Here is a 25,590-nt window from a genome sequence, read left to right on the forward strand (position 1 = left end):
TACAACCACTTCTAGTTTTTTAATGATTAATTGGAGATAATGGACTTTCCTGCTTAGAGCTGGCTTTAAACCAGGATCTCAGATCTCAGCCTCCTGAGTAGCTAGGGTTATAGGCATGAGCCCACAGGTACCGGGCTTAAAATTCTTTTCATAGAAGACATTTATAGTTTTAAAAGCTGATTATCTTATTCTCCCTTTCCTTGGAAAGTCCTTTGGGTATAACGACCAGCTTTAGATCTTCTATTAAATATATAGAGGATAGGTTTTCTTGTAGTTTCTTATTGTAATGTATAAAATGAGATTGATTTTTTTTTTGAAACTTGATTAGATGTTTCTTCTTGAATATAAGGGACTATAGTTAGTTTTAGTATCGTAGGTTTTCTAGACTTTGATTTACTTTACTTTTTTTTGTTATTGTTGGTTTTGTTTGTTTTCCCCCAGACCTGGGCTTGAACTCAGGGCACTGTCCCTGAGATTTTTTTTTTTTTGCTTAAGTCTATCACTCTACCACTTCTGGCTTTTTCTGTTTGTATAGTATTGAGAAATTGAACCCAGGGCTTCAGGCATGCTAAGCAAACACTCTACCATTAGCCACATTCCCAGCCCATGTTTTGCCTCTAGTTACTCAAACTTTTTAATAACTAGTTTATAGAGCTGTTTAATAAAATATACTTTCATTATTTTTTGCCAGTTTATTTTTTTTCCCTCAGAATTTTTAGTAACTTACAAGAAACAACACACTGGCTTTTTGTCAGATGACTTTCTTTTGACCTCAGATAAACTGATGGAGGAGGAAGTCATAATCTTAAAAGTAACTCATACAAACTTCAATGAATAGAAACATGAGTTTGTTGGTGGTGGTGGTAGTGTTTTTTGCTTTGGGTTTTCTTTTGTGCTGAGAAGGTGAACAAAAGCAGAAAGGGAGGGTTTCAGAAAGGGTGGGCAAATGTAATCATGTTATTTAGTGTACTTATACACTATGTAGAAATGACCTATGTAACTTGTAGGTAGGAATGGGAGGGGAAAATATGGGAAAGCAAAGGAAGTGTGACATTGTCCAAAACAAAAACATGTACTCATTATCTGACTTAGGAAATGGCAACCCCTCTATAGAATACCTTAATAGTAACAATAAAATTATATTTAAAAAATAATTCATACAAAAACAATTCTCATGCCAGGCATCAGTGGCTTACTCCTGTATTGCTAGCAGCTCAGGAGGTTGAGATTTGAGGATCCCAGTTGGAAGTCTGCCCAGGCGGTAAAGTCTGGACTCTTATCTCCAGTTAACCACCAAAAATCTGAAATTGGAGCCGTGCTCAAATGAGTGCTAGCCTTGAACCAGAAAAGCCCAAGTCCAGAGCCTGCTATGGAAACAGGATCATCTGCTTCTGTTATTTTTCCAGCATTATTCCAGTGACAGATCATTTTAGTACTTTGAACAACAGTGAATATGTTGCTTTTTAAGGTTAATTTGATTTGTGCCATTGAAATAATCCAAGAGGAAAATAGTCACACACACACACACATATGCACTTGTCATGTTTTGAAAGAATTTTTAAAAAGCATAAAAATAGCTAGTCCTAGAATTAATTTTCAAGAGTAGTAATAAAGTATCTTCTCAGTAATAGAGATCTCAGGCTGGGTACCAGTGGATCAAGCCTATATAAGCTACTCAGGATGCTGAGATCAAATTATCTCAGTACTTGGAATTGGTAAGAAAAAATGGTCTTTTTTGTTAGTCATGGGGCTTGAACTCTGGGCCTGAGTGCTGTCCTGAGCTTTGCTTTTTTTTTTTTTTTAAATTAATGATGTGGTTGTTTCTTTGAGGATTTGTTATTGGGAGGCAGGGAGTTAATTTTTTGAGCTTTAGGTATATTTTATACATATGTATTTTTTTAAATAAGTTTTTTATTGTGAAAACACTGAGCTTTTCAACTCGAAGGCGAGCACTCTACCAGTTGAGCCTCAGCGCTACTTCTGGTTTTCTGGTGGTTTATTGGAGATAAGAGTGACAGACTTTTCTTCCCTGGCTGGCTTTGAACTATGATCCTCAGATCTCAGCCTCCTGAGTGTAGCGAGGATTACAGGCCTGAGCCACTGGTGCCCAGCCAAGGCATCTTAGTTTTTAGGCAGTACCTTCAGCAGTACCACCTGAAGAAACTGAGAGGTAAGAAATAAGCAGTGACGGGACTGGGAAGGTGGCTCAGTGGTAGAGCGCTTGCCTTGCATGCATGAGGCCCTGGGTTCGATTACTTAGCACCACACAAGCAAAAAGAAAAAAAGTCGGAAGTGGAGCTGTGGCTCAAGTGATAGAGCGCTAGCCTTGAGCTGAAGAGCTGAGGGGCAGCGCCCAGGCCCAGAGTTCAGGCCCCACCACCGGACCCCCCCCCCAAAAAAAAAAAAAGCAGTGACTATATAAAATCAGATACATGGTGATGGGCTCTTTGTATACCTATGTTTTGTTATTATCACTATTATGCCAATAATGAGTTCAAAGCTCGAACTCAAGGACTTAGCCTTTTCTGTTCCTACATATGTCATAGTTGCTTTTTACTAGTTTACTTAGAGATGAGTATCAGGGAATTGTCACCTAGTCTAGCTCCAAACCTCGTTTCAGATCTCAACCTCTTGAGTAGTTAGCATTATAATCATGAGCCATTGGGACCCAACTCTATTATATTTTTAAAACTCTTGGAATTCTTTGTTTTAGATGAGAAAAAGAAAGAAAGGAAGAGAGCTCGAGGCATATCACCAATTGTTTTTGATAGAAGTGGAAGCTCTGCTTCAGAGTCATATGCAGGTAATCTGTTTGCTTTTATTGGTCATATCTGACTGATTCCAATGTAATCTGCTTTAGAAAGTGTGGAGGCTGTAGTTTAGTGTGAACTTGTCCATTAGTATCAATTTTTGGCATGTTAACTGTAATAACTAGAGGAAACTTTTCTTATTTTAATCCTGTTCTGTTACTGCTTCAGTGGAATTTTCACTTTTCTTTTTGTGGAAGATGATGATTCAGTGACTAGTTTTCTGAGTGGGAATCTGTTCAAATACATTCATTAAAAAAAAAATCAAACCCAAAAAACAAAACACTCGTACACATAGAGAAGTACTTTTTTGTGTGTGTGGGTGCGCCAGGAAGATTAATTTGTCTTGAATGAGAATCTTATGTGACAAGACTGTAGAAATTTTGTCTTATTTCTATTAAAACTCAATCTGAACAAATGTACTTTGGCTAAATACAGGTTCAGAAAAGAAGCATGAGAAATTATCATCTTCCGTTCGTGCTGTCCGAAAAGGTATCATTTAAATTTGAAATTGTTTTCATTGCATGCTCCATGAAATCATTATTTTGCTCTATTGGTTCTGCATTAATAGTTGATTTTAATGTAGTAATGTTCCGATATATTATTCTTAAAGAAGAAAAGTAATGTAATATAGAAAGCTCCATGCTCCATGTATACCTTTTACTTCATAGCTTTCAGAAAAGTACCAAATATTTCACAATATTTCAGTTTTTGGACACAATGCATATGTATTTATATACAAATAAAATGGTGTAATGATCTTTTACCAGTCTTTAAGTGAATCTGATAAAAATATAAAATTTGGGCTGGTTGCTGGTGGATTACTTTTAATTCTGGCTCCTCAGGCCACTGAGCTCAAAGGAAGAGGTTCAGAGCCAGCCAAGACAGAGAGAAATTCCACCTCCTGTTAACCAGGAAAATGCAGGACTGGAGGAATGGTTCAAGAGGTAGAACACCAGGTGTGAGAAAGCAAGCCAAGGGAAGAGCAGAAGGCCCTTAGTGCAACCTTTTGATACTGACACCCAAAAATAAATAAATTAAACTTTTAGTTAAAATAAAAAGTTACACGGAAAAAAGGGAAAAGTCCTTACAGCTTTTTCCACACTTAAGTATGGATCTGGTATATCGGAATATCACTAGATTAGTTTTACCTTTTTGCAAAGTGCTGGTTATTTTCTCTTAAGCTTTGTTTTATTACGTGTTGTGGCTTAGCTATCCAGGTTGAGTATTAAAATTTAGCTGGGTTGTGGTGGGCTTATTTTAGTATAGTAATAACTATGATGATGGTTTATGATTAATAAGTTTGGTTTCTTTTTTTTTTTCCAGATCAAACCAGTAAACTCAAATATGTCCTTCAGGATGCAAGATTTTTCCTCATAAAGAGTAACAACCATGAGAATGTGTCTCTTGCCAAAGCTAAGGTATTAACATCAGTTCTGTTGAAGCTGTTCTAGTCTTGAAAACTTTTGATGGGCTTTATTCAAGAAAAGTTACTATGTTATCTCAATCTCACAGCTACTCAAGATATCACTTGAATTAAAAAGCATTAGTACTCTGAAGCCCAATTGCACTTTGGATCTAGTTTGTGGCTAGTTAGGAAACCTGATAGGAATTTTAAGTGTTTTAAACATGATTTTAGGAGTCACAATGTTTTGTGTTGATTATATAGTGTATATGATTTAAAAAGAAAACTGCCATCCCCTTCCCCTTTTCCTTCCGTGTCTCATTCATGGGCTTGAACTCAGGTCCTGGGAACTGTCCCTAAGCTTTCTCCTGTCTCTCCTACTGTCTCTTTTCCCTCCTCTCCATCTCCAATTCCCTCCCTCTCCCCTCCCCCCCCCTCCTTTCCCCTCTTTCTTCCCCTCCCTTCTCTTCTGTCCCCTTCTCTCTTTTTTTTTTTCTGGAGCTTGAGTTCAGGGCTTCAGCTCTGTCCCTAAGCTGCTTTGCTTAAGGGGCTAGTGCTCTGCCACTTGAGCCACAGTTCTACTTCGATTTTTTTTTTTTTTGGGTCCAGTCGTGGGGCCTGAACTCTGGGCCTGGGCGCTGCCCCTCAGCTCTTCAGCTCAAGGCTAGCGCTCTACCACTTGAGCCACAGCGCCACTTCTGGATTTTTTCTTTTTGCTTATGTGGTGTTGCAGATTCGAACCCAGGGCCTCAGGCATGCAAGGCAAGCGCTCTACCACTGAGCCACCTTCTCAGCCCCTACTTCGATTTTTTTTTTTTTTAATGGTTAATTGGAACTAAGTGTGACAGTTGCCCAAGGCTGGCTTTTGAACCATGATCCTCAGATCTCAGCTTTCTGAGTAGCTAGAATTGTAGATATATAAGCTACCAGTACCTGTTTTGTTTTTGTTTTTGGTCAGCTGTGGGGCTTGAATTCTGGACCTGAGTGCTGTCCCTGAGCTCTTCAGCTCAAGGATAATGCTCTACCACTTGAGCCACTGCACCATTTCCGTTTTCTGGAGTTGGAGATAAGAGTTTCACAGATTTTCCTGCCCAGGCTGCCTTTGAACTGCGATCCTCAGATCTCAGCCACCTGAGTAGCTAGGATTACAGGCGTGAGCCACCAGCACCTGGCCAACCGGCTTATTTTTATTTTTATTTTCAATTGCTGCATATTGTGTTAACACTTCAATAGTTAGTTTCTTTAGTTAACTGCTGCTTGTATTAGTGGATGCTTGTCTTGTCTTGAGCTTATGTAGAGATAATTCTTTTATGGATAAATTGTTTTTTAGAACTATACTTGGATTTAGAAGAAAAGGAAAGAGTTGGCTTTTAAAGCAGAGTGCAGACTTTACAATAAAAGATGCCCACTGTTAATGCTACAAGATCTTAATTTTCTTCTTAGATTCAAAACCACATTTATGTGTTATATTTGCTGTTACATTATGATGTTGCTTTTAGTTTAAATGGAGTGACAGCTTTTTAAACTGACATCACAGTGTTAAAATTTAGCTAAGAAATAGTTTTCTATTTTTCTTAGTATTACTAGTCTTTTTATCTTGAGTTAATGATACACCACATAACTCAGTCCGTTGTGTATTCAACCTACATGAAGCGAGTTTAGGTAGAAATAATTAAGCATGTAATGTGACTGAGAAGATTTGCAGTTAAATTTCAAATTATGTTCCTTGTTTTATTTGGATAGGGTGTATGGTCTACGCTGCCTGTAAATGAGAAAAAACTAAATCTTGCATTCAGATCTGCAAGGAGTGTTATCTTAATATTTTCTGTCAGAGAAAGTGGAAAATTTCAAGGTAAGAATAGAAATAATTTGGATATATAAAAGCATTAACTACATCAACACCTACTTAATATTTTATGATTCCCTTAGGGTTTGCAAGACTTTCTTCAGAATCGCACCATGGAGGATCTCCTATACACTGGGTGCTTCCAGCAGGAATGAGTGCTAAAATGCTGGGAGGAGTCTTTAAAATTGACTGGATATGCAGGTAAATTAAACACTTGAGTGCCAAGGGAAATGGCACTTGTTATGTATGGGTTACTAGTTAGGAAGGATAAAATTCTACCAAGGTTTAGTTTATTGCTCTTGCTCGTGTACCATCACTTTTGCCCATTTGGGAGGAGTATCATTGTTAGAATGACATTAAGCCATGAGATTTAACAGCATTAAAAAGTTAAATTGCAATAAAAACACATTTTAGCTCATGTTGTCAGTGTGCAAAGATGTATTAGTTACTTGGACTATCTGCATATTTTCAGTCATTTAGTTACTCTGGAGTGGGGAAAATACTCTTGTTTTGGCTAACAATTTTGGAGGCTGCTGATTTAGTTGTGAACAATTACTATTTTTAGGGATTTAGCAATTCATGGTGTTTTAGCCTTCTGATCTTTTGAAACAGAATGAAGATTTAGCTGTTAAAAAGATGAGCAGATTTATTTTGAACATGAACTTTTATATCATTGTTCATACAAACCTAATTATATATGCCAACTGTTTATGGCATATATAAATCTACTACTTAGTTAACTATTCAACATTATCTGAAAAGGAAAAGGAATTTTTGTGAATTACAAGCAAACTTAGAATGTTAGATTTTGAAGGGAATTGATTAGCAATAATAAAGGAAAAATGCTATTCCTATTCAGGAGTAGAGAATATTTTGAAGGGTACTGGTTAGTAGAAATAAAGGAAATTGCTATTCCTATTCCGGAACAGAGAGCAGTATGGTGTATACATGCATGCATGAGTTGGTAGTTAGGCTCTAACTCAGGGTCAGGGTGCTGTCCTTTATATTTTTTTTGCTCAAGGCTGGAGCTTTACCACTTTTGAGCCACGGCTCCATGTCTAGTATTTTGATGATTAATTAGAAACAAGTCTCATGGACTTTTCCTGCTTGGGCTAACTTCGAACTCTAATCCTCCTCCTCAGATCTTATACTCCTGAGTTACTCAATAGGATTACGGGCAGGAGCTATAGTTTGCTTCTCCTGGCTTTTTTTTTTTAATGCCAGTCCTGGTGCTTGAACTTTGATTCTGAATTTTGTTCCTGAGCTTTTTGGCTTAAGGCTAGAGCTCTACCACTTGAGCCACAGCTCCACTTGTAGCTTTTTGGGGGTAGTTCATTGGAGATAAGAGTCTCACAGACTTTCCTGCCTGGGCTAGTTTTCAGCCTTTAGCCTCAGATGTCAGCCCTCCTGAGCCACCTTTGCCCACCTCCCCAGTCCACCCCCCCCCACCCGCCCTTAATGAAGTGGAAAGTAACCATCTGGTGGCACAAACCTATAATCTTAGCTACTTGGGAAGCAGAAATCGATATCACCATTCAATGTTAGCCTGGGGATTAAAAGTTTGAAAATTTGAGACTCTTCCAGTGGGCCCTTGTTAATCAAAGTTACAGGGCAAATTGCAGGGCTAAGTGGTACACACTTTTCATCTCCAGTACATAGGGGAAAAGATAACTAGAGGTAAGCTGAGGTGAGAGGGTTGTGGTCCAAAGCCAGCCCACTTGGCAGGAAAATCCATGAGACTTATCTTTAGTTAACTCTTAGAAAACCAGAAGTGGCAATATGGCTCAAAGTGGTAGAGCACTAGCACTGGCCTTGAACAAAAGAGCTCAGCTACAGTGCCCACACACCAGTTCAAGCCCCATGACTGACCCCCCCCCCAAAAAAAAAAAAAACGTGCTTAAGGTATTTAAACTTAAAAATAGTCTGATAGCAATTATTTTTTCAGTATGATTTTCTTTTATTTATTTTTTAAAAATGCTGGTCCTAGGGTTTGAACTCAGGGCCTGGTCTCTGTCTCTGAGCTCTTTTATGCTTAAGGCTAGTGCTTTATCAGTTGAGTCATGGATCTACTTCTGTCTTTTTTGGTCATTAATAGAAGAGTCAGTAGACTTTCCTGCAATTTCTCAGAGCTCAGCCTTTTAAGTAGTTAGGATTATAGGCATGAACCACCAACACCTGGCAGCACTTAAAACTTGTGTTGGAATTTGTGTCTGAATATAAGGCCCAAAGCAAACAAAATTTGGAAGTTAATTTTGATGTGGTACTACATTGTAAACAGAAGACAGAAATAACACATGTTGGGTAGGGTGTAGCAGATTTTGTTTTGAATATTACTTCTGTTAACTTTTTTTTTTTTGGTCCGTCGTGGGACTTGAACTCTGGGCCTGGGCGCTGTCCCTCAGCTCTTCAGCTCAAGGCGAGCGCTCTACCACTTGAGCTACAGCGCCACTTCCGGTTTTGTGGTGGTTTATTGGAGATAGAGTCTTACGGTTTCTCCTGTCTGGTCTGGCTTTGAACCGCGATCCTCAGATCTCAGCCTCCTGAGTAGCTAGGATTACAGGCGTGAGCCACCAGCGCCCGGCTTGTTAACTTTTTTTATAGGGATAAATTTTTTAGTTTTAGATGAGTTTTATTAATAGATTATTTAATCTTCATTATACTCTTAATGCCCTTGGTTTACTATATTACGAATGTATAAAGTAAAACTGCATTTTTGACAACGTAAGTTCTGTTCAGTTGTAATTTCATAATAGTTAATGGTTCACATTCCTTAGTATAAAAGTTACTTTGAATGTTCTGTGTTTGAGTTTTCTTATAAAACGTTAATTCATTTGACTTTCAGTACTCTTGATAATAATTACTAATATTTTTCCTTTTCAACTATAACAATCACTATGTACCTAAACACCTTTCAGATTTAATAATAACTAGACTTAATAAGTTAAAAGTAGTAAGTGATCAGTTGACCAAATTTTGCTACTATATTAGTAGTATATCATTGTGAAAATACATTCTTGGAAACCCAACCTTGTTGAAACCTGGATGACCCTGTGTAGGCACATGGAAGTTTGCGACAAGATAAAATGCATGTTATCTGATAGAAAGGAAAGCATTAAGACTTAGAATTACCTGGAATTAGATCAGAGAAAAGCTACCATGCATAGTGTCATTCATTCATCCAGAATTACATTTATTGATATATTTTACCCTCATTTCTTTCTGGTTCATTTCAAAAGACCTGTCTCCTTTTTCTTTCACTGCCTTATTACAGCCAAAATACTCTATATCACTGCTTCTGTCATTTCATTGGATTTTTTCCATTTGCAAAGAGAAAGAGTTCTTTCCATGTTTTATAGAGCACAGTAAAGATAAGTTGTATCAGTCTGTAATGTCTGTTTAAAATGTAACTGGATGCCTGTTCTATAAGTATGATTCTGAGAGGAAAAGAAAAACACAATGTGCGGACTATAGACTAATAATTCTAAATTAATTTGATCATTATTTTCTATAACTTCACACTTTTGACATACTATCTGAGATAAGTAGTTTGTTCAAACAGGAAGTAGTCTTGAATGTAGTTAGACACAATATAACCTGAAATGATGGATCTATCTGGCTTTGCTTGTGCCTTTACTTTGGATATTTAATATTTGTAGTGACAATTCTAGTAATTTGTGATCTTCCTATATTTTGTTGGCTGTAGTATGTTTTTACTTTGCTATGACTGTTGTAGATTGGTAATTGAGAAGAAAAATCCTAGGGTCTAGGAAAGTGGCTCAGTGGTAGAGCGCTTGCCTTGCATGCAAGAGGCCCTGGGTTCGATTCCTCAGCACCACATAAGCAGAAAAAAAAAGCCGGAAGTGGTGCTGTGGCTTAAGTGGTAGAGCGCTAGCCTTGAGGTGAAGAGCTGAGGGACAGCGCCCAGACCCAGAGTTCAGACCCATGACCGGACCCCCCAAAAAAGGAGAAGAAAAATCTAAAGCAATGAATAAAATAAAGTGAGCTCTTCCTCTGGATATTTCTATTCTTTTGGTGTAGCTATATTAGTCTTTTTACTTACGGAAAAAAGTTCGTAGTTGCAGTGAATTTAACTTTCCCATCTGTTCATGTCCTTTGGTGAGTTTAATTTGTATTGTAATGGAGAATTCTTTCACTAAAATATTTATATAACTTGACGTTTATTTATTCATAATAAATATGATCTAGTCAGTCATACTCACTTTTGGTAATAGTTGCTCATATTGTGTCATTTTGTGTTTGGCATTGTGCTATAGGTTAAGTAGAAAATATAGGATATTCTTTACCTTTATGAGACCATTTTGCCTCACACAGCTCAGTATTTAGTATTTATATTAAATAGGTAATAGCTGAATAGTTATTATAGACATGAACTTCAATTTTTAACTCATTTCTTTGGGTCTTACTGAATATTGAATATTTTCTTACTAATAAAATTGGAATTAGAAAAACAGCTCTAAATTTAAGATTGGGGAGCATTTCTGTTTTCATTTGGTGTTAGCAGCTAGGTTCAAGTAGCTACTTAATTGGTCAGTTTTAATAGGTAAAATTTTCTTCGAGTATGTGGGAACAAGGAATATATTAAATATCTTTTTTGGGGGGGTCAGTTGTGGGGCTTGAACTCTGGCCCTAGGTGCTATGCCTAAGCTCTTCAGATCAACGCGAGTGCTCTAACACTTGAGCCACAAAGCCACTTCCAGTTTTCTGGTAGTTAATTGGAGATAAGAATCTCACAGACATTTCTGCCTGGGCTGGCTTTGAACCGTGATTCTCAGGCCTCAGTCTCCTGCGTAGCTAGTACTGATTACAGGTGTGAGCCACTGGCGCCCTGCTATATTAAATATATGTCATTATTTACAAACTCTATAAATAGTAGTAAAAGTAAAATAAGTTATCATAGCCTTTCAAAAGAAGGGAGCTTGGGTTGAAACAAAGCATATGCTTTTGAGCACTGTATATAGTACTCATCTGGCTTAATGGTCAACTTGTAAAAATTTATAGTTACGGCATAGGCAATTAGTAACTATACCCTCAATTTTGAATTTGATATTTTAAAGGAATTTGCCAAAGGATTTAATTGATACTACTTTGTATTTAGGCGTGAATTACCGTTCACTAAGTCAGCTCATCTCACCAATCCTTGGAATGAACACAAGCCAGTAAAGATTGGACGTGATGGACAGGTTTGTTTTGATTTTTCCCCCCCAAAAAATCCATACATTTAGTTAACTGTTAAAAGCATATACTAAAAAACATTTCTAAAATCATTTCTGAAAGAGATGTGAAAAAGTGAAACATTATTATTTGAAATTCTTCATCATTGTATCATGATCAATGAGTGAGTCATCTATTAATGTTGAAATACAGGTCACTTTTTATATGGTATGTTAATTAGTAAAGGGGAAATTATAAAGTGGTTTGATTTTAGAAGCTTACGTTAATCTAGTGTATTTCAGTTTGTCAGTGTAGTTGACAAACACACTTAGATGGTTATTGAGATGAAATGAAGACTTTGTCCATGGGTGTTTGTATTTGTACAGAGAAATACTCCTTTGATTAGAATACAGTAGAATAGAATGGAAGGTCATGTGTTTGATAATATACAAAATCTTTTTATATTTTAAGATAGGGTCTCAAAATTTCCTGTGTAGCTCAGGCGGCCTAAAATTTGGTATCTTTTGCCCTAGCCCCCTCAGCCTCTGAGATGGTACATTTGTGCCACTGTACTTGTCTCATGAAAATACTTTCAAAAGATCTTGTGAACCTTAATTGCATATGAGAGCTGTGCAACTGTACATGCCTGTAATCCTAGGTATTCACAGAAGGCTAGGATCTCAGTTTGGAGATGGCCCAAACAGGAGCCCAAACAGGAAAGTCCATGGGAGACTTCACACCAGAGTGGAGTTGTGGCTCAAGTTGGTAGCATGCTAGCCTTGAGCAAAAAAGCTCAGAGACAGCATCAAGGCCCCGAGTTTTAAGCTCCAGGACTGGCACATGCCACATACACTACACACACGCACACGCACATGTGTGCGTATGCATAAGCACACCCATATACCAGAGCAAGAAAAAAACAAGACCTTATTGGAACCTCCTGATCATTACCCTTGAGAAGAAAGAATCTTCTATTATGCCTTTTGTTTTTGAATTAGGGGAATGAGAAATTTTGTGTTCTGCTGCTTTTGTCTTATAAATTGCTGCTACTCTCCTATTCTAGGAAATTGAACTCGAATGTGGAACTCAGCTCTGTCTTCTATTTCCCCCCGATGAAAGTATTGACTTGTATCAGGTCATTCATAAAATGCGCCACAAGCGAAGAATGCATTCTCAGCCCAGATCAAGAGGACGTCCATCCCGTCGAGAACCAGTCCGGGATGTGGGAAGGTTAGAAACGTTCTTTGGACTGGTAATAGGCACATGTATCAGGATAACATGATGGAGGAATATGATTCGTCAAAAGTTTGTCCTGCGGTAAAGAAGAAAGAGAAAATCCTCAAATCAAGCTGCATGGACTAGTTTGTGGCTTCATTGAGGATTTCACATGGTCACCTTGGTCTCAGTCATTTTTCAAGAGGAAAATGGGGATCTTTCCTTATGCAAAAAAAAATTTTCCTAAAGAGTGATACGAGTTTAGATTAGCTAGTACTCTGATAATACACAGCACAAGTGAAACGAGGTAGGCATTTGTTGCTATGAACAGGCTAGAAAAGAGGAAGAGGAGGAAGTCTTTATTTGCAAAAAATGTTAATACTTTGTAAAAAGCCTTTTCTTTCAGGTGTGTCTCTGGATAAGCCTTATCAGATATGGGACTTTTATAAAGGATCACTAATATTTTTTCAGAAGATGACGCCTCATTTAGAGGATAAAATGTTTTAAGTTATTTTGATATTCAAGAGGAGCATTATTTGGGACTTTCAAATTTTGTCACCGTGATGTGTTAACCCCATTGCCAGATATTCTCTAACATGTGCCCAGTGAATTCATACATCTTGCTGAGCTTCTGAAAACAATAGGTTCTTTCCAAAGGGGATCAAGTGGCCCTGGGAGACCCGGCAACAAACCAAAAGGAAGGGCTGTTGCTGTGTCTGTTTACAACATTTCCAGATGCTGGCAGTACCTGTGGACTTAAAAGTGTTTTTTAGAGGATCGCCATGGTTATTGATCACTACTTATGAACTAAACAGCATTTTCCAGGAAAAGGGGGTTTAACTTGTTACAGAATTGGAGAGAAGTCTTTGCAAAGGACTGATTTAATCCCTTCTACCCAACACCTTCCCTTGTATAGATTTGCATACAGCTAAACCTAAAATATTCTACTAAAGACTGTTGGATATGTGGTTGATGGGATGAAACCTTTGGTTAAGTTTCCTTTTGGTGGAAACATCCTGTGGTAGGTACAGATAACCCAACAAGAGTCCCATTTCTTTGAGCCTAAAAAGGACATTGTCAAATAGGTAGGAGGAAACCTGGCAGAGCCCCTTACTTTTTGCCTAAAAGGACTGAGCACCAAGATGTCTTTTGAAGTTTTAAGCTAAGAGGTTTCCAGTGCAATTCAATATATACACGTGAAGTTTTTCCTCAGTTTTGCAATGGACTGCAAACTATACTTATTACACCACTCCTCCTCCTCAAGCCTGCCAGGGCCTCCATTTATGTATGTGGCATACAGCTTAAAGTCAGTAGTTGGACTACTATATGAACTGTTACTATCATGTTTTAGACCGGTCGTAAATGCCTCCCAAACTACAAGAAAGCGGTATGTTTGTTTTTTAAACCAGCTATTAATCTTAGTATTGATTGTAGATGCAACTGTTATTCTGTTGGGGGGCTTGGGACTGTTGGATTTAACTTTGCAGTTTGAGTAAACTTGTGTTAAAAAATTAATGAAAGCAGTTAATATTAAAAAATAGCTGGAAAATAGTGATGCCAGGTTATTTTAGAAGTTTTATTGATATTAAAGATAAAAAGCTGTTTATTTCTTAAATATTTTGAATATGTTTTTATTTAGCTTTTTATTAAATGCTAAGTTGAAGTGTATTTCATGATGTCTGAAATTAACCATTAAGATTTATGGAAGATATTAAAGAGCAGCCCTCGCAAATAGTAAAATACCAGCTTCTAAAGAATATACTTGGAACTAGTTTTATGAATTCTGTTAAAACTATGTCCCATTCACTACTTGCCAAGTTATAAAAGCCATTTTATAAGGCACTGTCTCTGTAAAAATTTCCCATAATTCCTTAATGTTAATATAGAAAAAATAACTGTAATTAAGAAATAGTAAGAAATTAATTCTTAGAATATTAAGATATTTTAACTGGTTATAACTTTTATGCTCATGAAAAGTATAGCTTTGTGCAAGTTAGAGGAAAATACTTATTTTAAATTTTGTTTAGACTTAAATTTAAAATGACAGAACACATAGATTTTAGTCACCTATTGTATAGTGATGGTATGGGTTGTTCCCTCTCCAACACCTTTTTCACCTGAATGGCAATTTCATTTAGTTTCATTTTTTTAATGTTTTGTCAAACTTGATACTAACATTTGTCTGAGGATAGATAATTTACTTTTGTTTAGACTACTAAAATACGATTTGTGTTTTACACAAACAGGATTTATGTGTTTCAGTTAGATTATTCTTTGAGGTTGTCTGATGGCATGAGATTGCAGGGAATACTCAATTTCCAGCAATTTGCATTTAAGTTTTGGCTTATAAGGATTAATTTAAAGAATTAAAATTTAAAACTTGTAAGATAAGTTGGTCACCAAAAATTGTTAATTTGAAGGGAGCAATGGGCTATTCTTTGGACTTTTCTCTGTCAGAATCTCTTGTTTTAATGTTTGTTCTCCCAGGTGTTTTTGGTTTAATTTCTAATGTGTCTAATTTGTGTAGGCGTCGACCAGAAGATTATGATATTCATAACAGCAGAAAGAAACCAAGGATTGACTATCCCCCTGAGTTTCACCAGAGACCAGGTTAATATTTTATAATCCTGCAGATATTTGACTTTAAATTATTAAAATAAAACAAAAACTTACATTATAACCCTGTACTTCTAAAAATGAAGAAAATTTATGACATGACTACTTTTAGGAAATCATTAATAATTCTTATTTGTGGTTCTACTTTGTTAAGATTGTTTATTCCAGTATGGGTAATCATAATCTATTAACACATAAAATTGCTAATTTTGCAAAAATGGAAATTTGTCTATACATGTCATTTAAGATGAAATGTAGTTAGGGAACATAATAATCTTATAATTTTATTATGCCTTTTGTTCCATTTAGTACTTGGTGTTTCATGTGGTATGTAGCATTAATTGCAAACTGAAATTAGCTTTTTTTTTTTTTTTCCTTTTTAAGCACTTGACTATTTTGGAGAGACCTGGAAAATAATTGGTTGGTGATTTAAAATCACCTTTTCAATTAGTTTATACTTCACTGGAATATTAAACTATTCAGAAGGGATTTTATATTGATAACGCAGTGGTAGTTATTAAATTGTCCACTTGGAACTTGGTGTTAGCATTATGAACTTCTTATGTATCTGATTCTTGATGTAAATTGGTTCTTTTCTAAAATAAAAAGTTATGCTAGCTAGCACAGATAGTTTTTTCCCCCCCAGTAACATGGCCGTTCAGATTGTTTTACATTTTAGTTTTTTGAATCTTTACTAAAAGAAACGAATAAGACCTTTTTCATTTGTTACCATGGCTCTTTCATTTAAAATACAAACATTTCATTTTTGCAACTTTTGCAATTTTGTTTTGCTCTTTGAATTTTTCATTTTAAAAACTTAACCTATGGTTTACTTAGCAAGTCCTGTGTATACTGCAGGTAAACATCTGTCTTAAGGAGGTCCTGTTACACTTTCCTCAGGATAATTCCTCTGCTCTTCTCTGTGGTACAAAATTAAGTGTTATATGTAGCATGATTTAGGCCATTCACTTAGGTGATACATTTGAAAACTTGTATTTTACAATCTGTGATACCATTAAGTTACATAGTTACTTTCTATATTATGTTATCTGAGAAGAAAAATTGAAAGTGGATTAATAACATCACTTAAAGTACATATTTTATGGGAAGAGTTGAACGGAGTAATAAAGAAGATTTAATTATAATGCCACAATAAAAAATATAAATTCGATTTACCAAAATACTTGATGTTTGAACAGGGTATTTAAAGGATCCACGGTACCAGGAAGTAGATAGGTAAGTTGGGCTCACTCTTGTTTAGTTTTGAATTACATTCTTGGAACTAGTTTATGAATTACCTGAATTTAGTTTCACAAATCTTATTCCCAACAGACGATTTTCAGGAGTTCGCCGAGATGTTTTTTTAAATGGGGTAAGCATTAAATTTTACATACTTAGTATATAGATTAAATGCTGGGTCTGATTTTGTTTTGTAGTCTTTACTTACTGTCATTATCATCTTTCATTTTAGTCCTACAATGATTATGTGAGGGAATTTCATAACATGGGACCACCACCACCTTGGCAAGGAATGGTTTGTATTACTTTGCTTTTATAATTAACTTCATTTTGAGTTCCTAATAGTTGGAGTACTTTTTGGAACATGGCAGTTATGGTTATCATTGAAGATGTTAAAAATATAAATTGTTGGTGACATATAATTATGTGATATTTTAAAATTAAAGACAAGTAAGTTGATTTGTTTTGGTAGCTGAAGGTTAATTGATGAGTAATAGCATAGTAGAGTGGTAGTATACTTTATATCTGGGTTCAGAAGTATTGCCTTCTTTTTCCAAGACTATGATCTTGAGTAAAGTTTATTTTTCCTCATCTGTATAAAGTTCAGTGATCATTGCTTTATTCTTTGGCTCATCAGTTGAGTATTTAGTCCTTTGCGTAAGATTACTTGCTTTGAAATATATGTTGGCAATGAAGTGAATTAAATTACCTCATATAGGGCTGAGAAGGTGGCTCAGTGGTAGAGCGCTTGCTTTGCATACATGAGGCCCTGGGTTTGATTCCTCAGCACCACATAAGCAGAAAAAAAAAAGGCTGGAAGTGGCGCTGTGGCTCAAGTGGTAGAGCACTCACCTTGAGCTGAAGAGCTGAAGAGGGACAGTGCCCAGGCCCAGAGTACAGGCCCCACGACCGGACCCCCAAAAATAAATAAAAAATAAATTACTTCATATAGTTGATAATTTAATGTAGAGTTGTGTTAAGTTTTAGGATTGTGGAGAAGATAACATTGACAAAACACAGTTTTAAGTTTAGCATAGTGAGCGACAGATCTAATACTCATTAAATCCAGTTCTTTCCTTATAATTGAAATCCAGTTCTTTCCTTATAATTGAATCCTGGTTATTTGATTTTTAGTATTCTTTAAGAACATGGATATTTATATTTAATTGTACAAAGGGGTTTACCATTCCATAAATTAGGTTATGATTACAACGTTTAAGTGTATTTTGAGATACTAAAGATTGCTGAAGCATTTTTAGGAAAATTAGAAACTTAGTAATTTAACTCTTTATGTGTCTCACTTAGATTTCTGTGTATCATTTTTTTATGTTCATTACCTCTTCATTGTACTTTTTGTTTCACTTGTAGTTTTATGCTACTGCATATGAATAGGTGAATTATGAGAACTCTTTCTTTTGAGCTTATAAAGAACACTGAAACTTTTCTTTTTTTTCTGGGTGGGGGTCTGGTCGTGGGGCCTGAACTCTGGGCCTGGGCGCTGTCCCTCAGCTCTTCAGCTCAAGGCTAGCACTCTACCACTTGAGTCACAGCGCCACTTCCAGGTTTTTTCTTTTTTGCTTATATGGTGCTGAGAAATCAAACCCAGGGCCTCAGGCATGCAAGGCAAGCGCTCTATCACTGAGCCAACTTCCCAGCCCAACTTTTTTTTTCTTTTTTTTTGGGGGGGGTCCGGTTGTGGGGCCTGAACTCTGAGCCTGGGCGCTGTCCCTCAGCTCTTCAGCTCAAGGCTATAGCGCTTTACCACTTGAGCCACAGTGCCACTTCCGGCTTTTTTCTTTTTGCTTACATGGTGCTGAGGAATCGAACCCAGGGCCTCAGGCATGCAAGGCAAACGCTCTACCACTGAGCCATTTTCCCAGCCGAGAACACTGAAACATGTGTATTTGGTCCTTGGGGCTTGAACTCAGGGCCTGGGCATTGTCTTGAGCACAACGAATAGTGCTCTGCCACTTGAGTCATGGCTCTACTTCTGGCTTTTTGGTGAGTGGAGGTAAGAGTCTTATGGATTTTCCTGCCTAGGCTGCCTTCCAACCTTGATACTCAGATCTCAGCCTCCTGAATAAGATTATAGATGTGAACCACCAGTACTCAGCTGAAATTTTTATATGTAAAAGTAATCTTTGTGTACTTTTTCTTGTTTTCTTTTTTTCTGGCTGGTCTTGGGGATTGCCTGAGCAATGTCCATTAGTTTTCTTTTTTTTTGCTGGTCGTGGACCTGAACTCTGGACCTGGGCACTGTCCCTCAGCTCTTTAGCTCAAGGCTAGTGCTCTACCGCTTGAGCTAAAGCGCCACTTCCGGCTTTTTCTGTTTATGTGGTGCTGAGGAATCAAACCCAGGACCTCATGCATGCAAGGCAAGCACTCTTCCACTGAGCCACCTCCCAGCCTCTGTCCATTAGATTTTTGAGCCACATCCCCACTTCTGGTTTTTTGCTGGTTAATTGGAGATGAGTTCCATGGGGTTACCTGCCTTGGCTGGCCTTTGAAGCCTCAGTTCTTAGATCTCAGCCTCCTGAGTAGCTAAGATAACTAGAATGAGCCATTGGTACCTCTTTTTTTGTTTTTATGTTTTGTTTTTTAAATATTTGTGAATAGTGGTTAGCTAGAGGAACCAATACTAGAACCAGAATGCTTGATAGCCAAATTGTAACATACCTCTTTACTGCTGGGGTGTGGGTCTTAGGCAGGTGTTACTTAGCTTTTTTGTATTAGTTTTCCCATTTGTGAAACAGGAATTCATAGTATCAGCCTCAGGTTTGCTATCTTGTTTTTAATGAGAAATAAGAGGAAAGTCTTTAGGACAGAGCTTCCCTCTTACTAGTCTAATTTAAATGTATGTATGGGGAAGTATAAACATAAACATTAAATATAAATATAAACATTAAATCTTTGAAGGCTTGCTGGGCACTGCTATAGCTTGTAATCCTAACTACTCTGGAGGCTGAGGTCTGAGGATTACGGTTCAAAGGCTCTAGCCAGGGCAGGAAAGTTCTTGAGACTCTTTTATCTCCAATAAACCACCAGAAAACTGGAAGTGGTGCCGTGGCTCAAGTGGTAGAGCTGAAGAGCTCAGGGACAGCACCTGGGCCCAGAGTTAAAGCCCCATGACTGGCAAAAAGATGGTTTATAAATAGTTTATTATACATTTGATTTTTTTAAAAAGGTGTATTTTGAAGAATCTTCATTCATCTGATAAAGATTATTGATTTGGGATTGGTGGTTTGGGTATATAAGTGTAAGAATAGCTTTGGCCTGTTCTTATGGAAGTGATTTTCCTTTTTTAGCCTCCGTATCCAGGGATGGAACAGCCTCCACACCATCCCTACTATCAGCACCATGCTCCTCCTCCGCAAGCTCATCCTCCTTACTCAGGACATCATCCAGTACCACACGAAGCAAGATACAGAGATAAACGAGTAGTAAGTGTATCAGGAGGCAACAATGTGAGGGGCTAGCTACTTAGAAATGTGAGGTCACCAGGTTATTTTGAACGATGAGCTATTTTGTATTATTACAGGCTCTTGAATTCACCCAATTGCCAACTTGTTTTTATTAAAAATGGCTGATAATGCCCTTATAGATTAATTAGGTAGAAATAAATCTACTGCTTGTAATTGCTAATATATATATATATATATATAAAATATACACATGTACATGTATACATACACCAATAAACATTATGTATAGGTAAATGACTTACTGCTTGAGTCATGCCCTCAGCTTTTTTATTTTTCAAACAGTCTTAATTTTTGCTCAGAGACCATGATCTTTCTGCTCTATGCCTCTTGAGTAGCTGGGATTACATGTGTGAATCAGTGCACCCAGCCACTTTTTGTATATTCTGATGCACATAATTTTTAGAGAGTATGAGACGGTATGTTTGTGGGTATATGCATTAAGGTAGTTATTAAGTTCTGACTTTTCATAGGATAGGTAGTGTATCTTAAACAGTCTCAAATATGATTAATTTCTATCAAATTTACTAAAATATGTGTTATGTGTTTGATTCAACCTGATTTGATTCTCAGGTTCTTAGCAAACTGACACCTAGATGTTAAGAAATGCAGAAAAACAATTCTTTTCAGTTTAGTGATTATTTGATATGAGAGCTATGAAACCTTTGATAACTTCAGAAAACAGAATGAAAGGCAGTTTTACTGTTTTGTGGTTTCTGGGATTTCATTATACTAGGGAGGATGAATTCATAGTTGAAACTCCACTGGTATTTGTTTCCAGCATAATCTGTACTTAGGTATGTTTGAAGCATAATCTGTACTTGTGTATATTTGAAGCTTAGAACTATAGTTTTTCTATTGAGAAGAACACCTGTAGTCCCAGTACTCAGGAGGCTGAGGTAGAATTGCCAGTTTGAAGCCAACTTAGGCAAGACATGTCCCAAACAATCCTTAAAGTGATGTCTCTATAAGTTGGGATTTTGTTTACTTCTCCTGTCTTAAGGATGATGAATGCAGAGCCATATAAACATTTTTGGCTTTTTATTCAGGTAAAAAATATTCATACGATAGAGATGATCAGAACAGCATTCAATTTTTGAGATAGTTTTATTACCATTTCTTTGGATATAGTAATCCTTCAAAAAAGTCATACTAGAACCTTTAGTGTTCTATAAGCCAATTGTAATAAATAGACTTGAGTAATGATTTTTTTTTCTTTCACCCAGGAAATACACAGCTTATATATGATAAGCATTTGTTCAGATATATTGTGTGTCTCAAATATGAAACCTGACATATAGAGAGAGAGAGGAGAGGAGAGGGTGTGCAAGCGCACACTCTTTTCCTTGGACTTAAATTCAGAGCCTGGTGCTTTCCCTGAGCTATTTTGGCTCAAGGCTAACACTCTTCCCACTTGAGTCAAAGGTCCACTTCTGGCTTTTTGGTGGTTAATTGGAGATATGAGTCTTATGGACTTACCTGCCTGGGCTGGCTTTGATTGTGATCCTCAGCTTTTAGCCTCCTGAGTGGCTAGGATTACAGACATGAGCCACTGGCTCCTGACTTGCCTTCCCAGACTGGCTTCAGACCCTGATCCTCAGCATCCTGAGTAGCTAGGATTAGAGGTGTGAGCCACCAACACCCACCCTGCTTTTTGGCGTGCACATGAGTGTGTGTGTCTGTGTGTGTGTCTGTAGGTATGTGTATGTTTGCTCCCATTTTTCTGCATGAAAGTGTGTAGTTTTGAGTCTTATATTCTACATTTTGAAAAACAGACCAAATTCAATTAATAAGACAATTTAAAACCTAAAAGTAGAAAACTTAAAACTGGAGCAGGGTCAGAGGTTAGAAGTAACTGCAGTTTTACCCTATCTCTATTGCTCATCTTACTCATTATTTTCCTCTTTTACCTTGTTAACTTTGTGTGGGGCAGACTTAATATCTTTCTTAGCACACTTTTTTTTCTTACAGTTTATCATATTTCACAAATAAATATTACCATTACTTTGCCAGTATGGATGTTTGAACTATGGACCTCAAGCTCTGCTGATATCTACCACTTGGGCCATAGCCTAGCATTTTGCTGATTGTTTTGCTAATGGGGTCTCAGACTTTTCTGAGCAGGCTAGCTTTGAACTGTGATAATCTACTCTGGATCTCAGTCTTCTGAGTGGATAAGATTACAAGAATGAGCCACTTGCACCTGACCACAAGTGGTTCCCCAATTCATAAAATACTAGGAAGAAATCTGGAGCATCAGACTATCATTTCACTTTATAAAGAGCATAGGTTGTTATTGTACAATTGAATGTATAAGTGCATAAAATAACCAATCATGATACTTTACATGTAGGCTATAGACATGGTGTTTGGTTAGTAGTAATAAGCAGGTGATTATTTTGACCTTAATCTTAGTAAATTGAACAGGAAGAGTACTTATCTTAATTAGATATCACAATCAATTTTTCTATTTTCTTTCAATGAGACAATTACAAGGACACAAATTCTATTCAAATTTTTGCCATGTCTAACCTATTTCTTTCACTTTTCTAGCATGATTATGATATGAGGGTGGATGATTTCCTTCGCCGCACTCAAGCTGTTGTTAGTGGTCGTAGAAGTAGACCTCGTGAACGAGATCGTGAGCGAGAGCGAGACCGCCCCAGAGATAACAGAAGAGACAGAGAGCGAGATAGAGGTCGTGATCGAGAAAGAGAGAGAGAGCGATTATGTGATCGGGACAGAGACCGAGGGGAGAGAGGTCGATATCGAAGATAATGTGCTTTGGGGAGCACTGATTGAAGATAAAAAAAATCTTGTATTATTTTTTGTGTGTGTTTACAAGTAGTAAATTTATTTTCAGCTGTCTACTTAAAGTTCTTTGTGTAGAAGAATTTATTATCACCCTCTTTGTTCCAAGCATGCAGTTTAAGAACTGGAAAACTCAAATCCACCAAAAATACACAGTTGACAGTTGACACTTACTGGGACAAAATGGAACAGTCCAAGAATGTAGATATTACATTCTCCATAAATGTTCATCTTACAGTATGTTCATCCTAGAGTTATTTTGTTGTTATTTGTTTTCTTTCTTTTGGGTCTGGATCAGTAACTGCCATAGTATTTTGCTTTGATGTGTTTCTACATGTAGTTGCACACAGTTCAGTAAAATAATGCTGCTATCAAGTATGGAAATACTGAAGTATGATGGTTTGACTGTATGGCAGTGTTGTAGCAGCCTTTTGGTTTCTCCCCCCCCTTTTTTTTTTTAAACTTACAAAGTCACTTTTTTATTTTTTAGTCTTCAATGATGAGAGCAATATTAAGAAGACATTGCTATCTAATTTTTAATCTTTTTAAATAAATCCCTAAGTTCAGTAGCATGGTTGATGCTGTTTAGCCTTCCCCTGTAAACTGTATACATTGGCTTGGAATGTTCACAACTTGCGTGTGGCAGCAGAAGATGATTCCCATATTCCACATTGCTACTGTTTTGTATAAAATAAATTGGTAAAGATTGACACTGCTGTATTTCCTTGTCTGATTTCTAATTTATTGTACATCTGTGGACATAGAATATTTTGTGTAAGAGTGCCCTCTAGTGGAGTTGGGGTGAATAGTTTTTTTAAAACTACAAGGCAGACCCTGCCTGATACGTGGTGCGGAAATTACCTATGTCTTATGGTTTGAAATAGGTGAGTGAAACAGACTATCCTTATTTTTAAAATTATTATTACTATTTTGGTTGGTTTAGTGTGCCAAGACCTTGTCTTGCTCCTAAACTTACAGGGAAAGTATTCTTTCACTGGAAAGCATACAAAGCTGAAGATTTTTACCAGGAAAATATCTTACCAATTCAATTCGTTTTTGTCTTTTTGATCCCTTTTCCACCATCTTTTTTTTTAAGGGAGAATGGAATTTAAACACTTACGGATTGGTCCCACTTAGCAGCAAATTAGAGCAAATGGGGAGTCAGTACTTCTTACTTCAGGCAGGCTTGCAAGAATGACAGGGCAGGTTACTTGAGAGGTTGGGGCCCTCTGCAACCCTAATCCGTGGGCTAATTTGTTAGCTGGGTAAGAGGTGTGGGAGTTGACTGTTGGGGGCTGGGCTCTGTGCACCTGGCAAGCCCTTCCCATGATTCTTTCCTTAAATGGGCATGTACTCAAGGTGTTCTCAAAGTGACCAAATAACTGGAGGGGTCTGGATCGGAAAGAAAATGGAACTGCTGGTTTTTTTTTGTTTTGTTTTCCTAAAGTTGCTCGCCTTGTTGAATTTAAATGGGTTTGGATTACAAATTAGATTTGTATTCATTGTTTTCAAAACACAGAGGGGGATTAAAAATAGAGATTATACTAGCCATTTTGGTGGCTCATGCCTGTAATCTAGTTTCTCAAAGGCTGAGATCTGGGTCCCAGTTTGAAGCCAACCCCTGCAGGAAAGTTTGTAAGACTCATCCTCAATGTCCAAAAAAAACTAGTAGTAGAGCTGTAGCTCAAGTGATAGAATGCTAGCCCTGAGCATAAAAGCTCAAAGCCAGGGTCCAGTTCCTGAGTTCAAGCCCCCAGGACTAGAAAGAAAAAAATGTATTCATAGGCTCTGTGGTAAAATTTATATATCGGTGTTTGGTTCTAAGGTGATCACACAGATTTTTTCATCTATAATTTATTTTGGATATTGATCCTTTTACTTATTACATAGACTTACAGGGTTACATTATCATCTCTTCTACTAGAACCTTAGAACCAAAAAAAACTGGAAGAATTTCTTGTGTCAATTTCCTTCATAAAGTTGCATATCTAAAGCATTTATTTTATATGTTCTGTTTTTCTTTTAACAGTGTAGTAGTTAACAGTTGAGTCTTCATCAAATCACAAAAATACATTTTTAAAAGTAATTTAAACATAGGACCCTGATTTTTGGAGGATTTTATTTCATTTTGGTGCCATTTCTAGAGCTTGAACTCTGGGCATTAGCACAGTCTCAGCTTTTATTTCGGCCAGTCCTGGGGCTTGAACTCAGGGCCTGGGCACTGCTCAAGGCTAGCACTTGAGCCACAATGCTACTTCTGGCCTTTTCTGAGAAATTGAACCCAGAGTATCATGCATGCTAGGCAAGTACTCTACCACTAAATTACTTTCCCAGCTCACCTGAGCTTCCCCCTTCACCCCTACTTAAGCTAGTGTTCTATCAGTTGAGCTCAGCTTCACTTAAATTTTTTTTTGGGGGGAAGTGGGGGAGGAGGTAGGTGGTTAATTGAAGATAAAAATTAAAACTTTCCTGCCTAGGCTGGCTGCAAACTGATACTCAGAACTCAGCAAGGATTACAGGTATGAGTCACTTGAGCCAGGTCCTTGAAGAACATTTTAAACTAAGATTTCACTGCCATAATTAAAGCATATACAATGTTCAAGCCAAGCACTGGTGGCTCACATCTGTAATCTTAGCTACTCAGAAGGCTGAGATTTGAAGATTGTTATTCAGAGCATCAGAAAACCAGAAGTGGTGGTGTGGCTCCAAGTGATAGGAGCACTAACCTTGAGCTATAGAGCTCAGGGACTGGGCCTAGGCCCTGAGTTCAAGCCCCAGGACTGACCAAAAAAAAAAAAAGGTATTCAAAATATTTATTTCAAAAATGAGTGGGTTCATGTCAGATCTGCAGTGTGATAAAGGAAACCTTTTTAACTCCTTTTTAGGAAACTATGGTTCTATTAATCTGATGGTAAGTCAAGTCATGTCACTGCCATTTTGTTTGTGATACTGAAGTTTGAATTAAGAGCCTGGTGCTCGTCTGGTAAGCATTGTGCCATT

General features: G+C 37.1%; 1 protein-coding gene across 1 annotated transcript in view; it reads left to right on the forward strand.

The window, feature by feature from the left end:
- Positions 1-23,302, forward strand: part of Ythdc1 (YTH domain containing 1) — a 37,835-nt gene extending 14,533 nt beyond the window's left edge. The window contains exons 5-17 of the mRNA XM_013008939.1: positions 2,714-2,803; positions 3,246-3,299; positions 4,134-4,228; positions 5,956-6,064; positions 6,142-6,259; positions 11,175-11,259; positions 12,294-12,460; positions 14,973-15,055; positions 16,261-16,297; positions 16,394-16,433; positions 16,533-16,595; positions 19,606-19,740; positions 22,333-23,302. Of these exons, the coding sequence (XP_012864393.1) occupies positions 2,714-2,803; positions 3,246-3,299; positions 4,134-4,228; positions 5,956-6,064; positions 6,142-6,259; positions 11,175-11,259; positions 12,294-12,460; positions 14,973-15,055; positions 16,261-16,297; positions 16,394-16,433; positions 16,533-16,595; positions 19,606-19,740; positions 22,333-22,557 (1,301 nt within the window). The 3' untranslated portion in view covers positions 22,558-23,302. The remainder of the gene's footprint in view (positions 1-2,713; positions 2,804-3,245; positions 3,300-4,133; positions 4,229-5,955; positions 6,065-6,141; positions 6,260-11,174; positions 11,260-12,293; positions 12,461-14,972; positions 15,056-16,260; positions 16,298-16,393; positions 16,434-16,532; positions 16,596-19,605; positions 19,741-22,332) is intronic.
- The last annotated feature ends 2,288 nt before the right edge of the window (positions 23,303-25,590 follow it).

Source organism: Dipodomys ordii, unplaced genomic scaffold (assembly GCF_000151885.1).
Source record: "Dipodomys ordii isolate 6190 unplaced genomic scaffold, Dord_2.0 Scaffold8, whole genome shotgun sequence".
NCBI lineage: Eukaryota > Metazoa > Chordata > Mammalia > Rodentia > Heteromyidae > Dipodomys > Dipodomys ordii.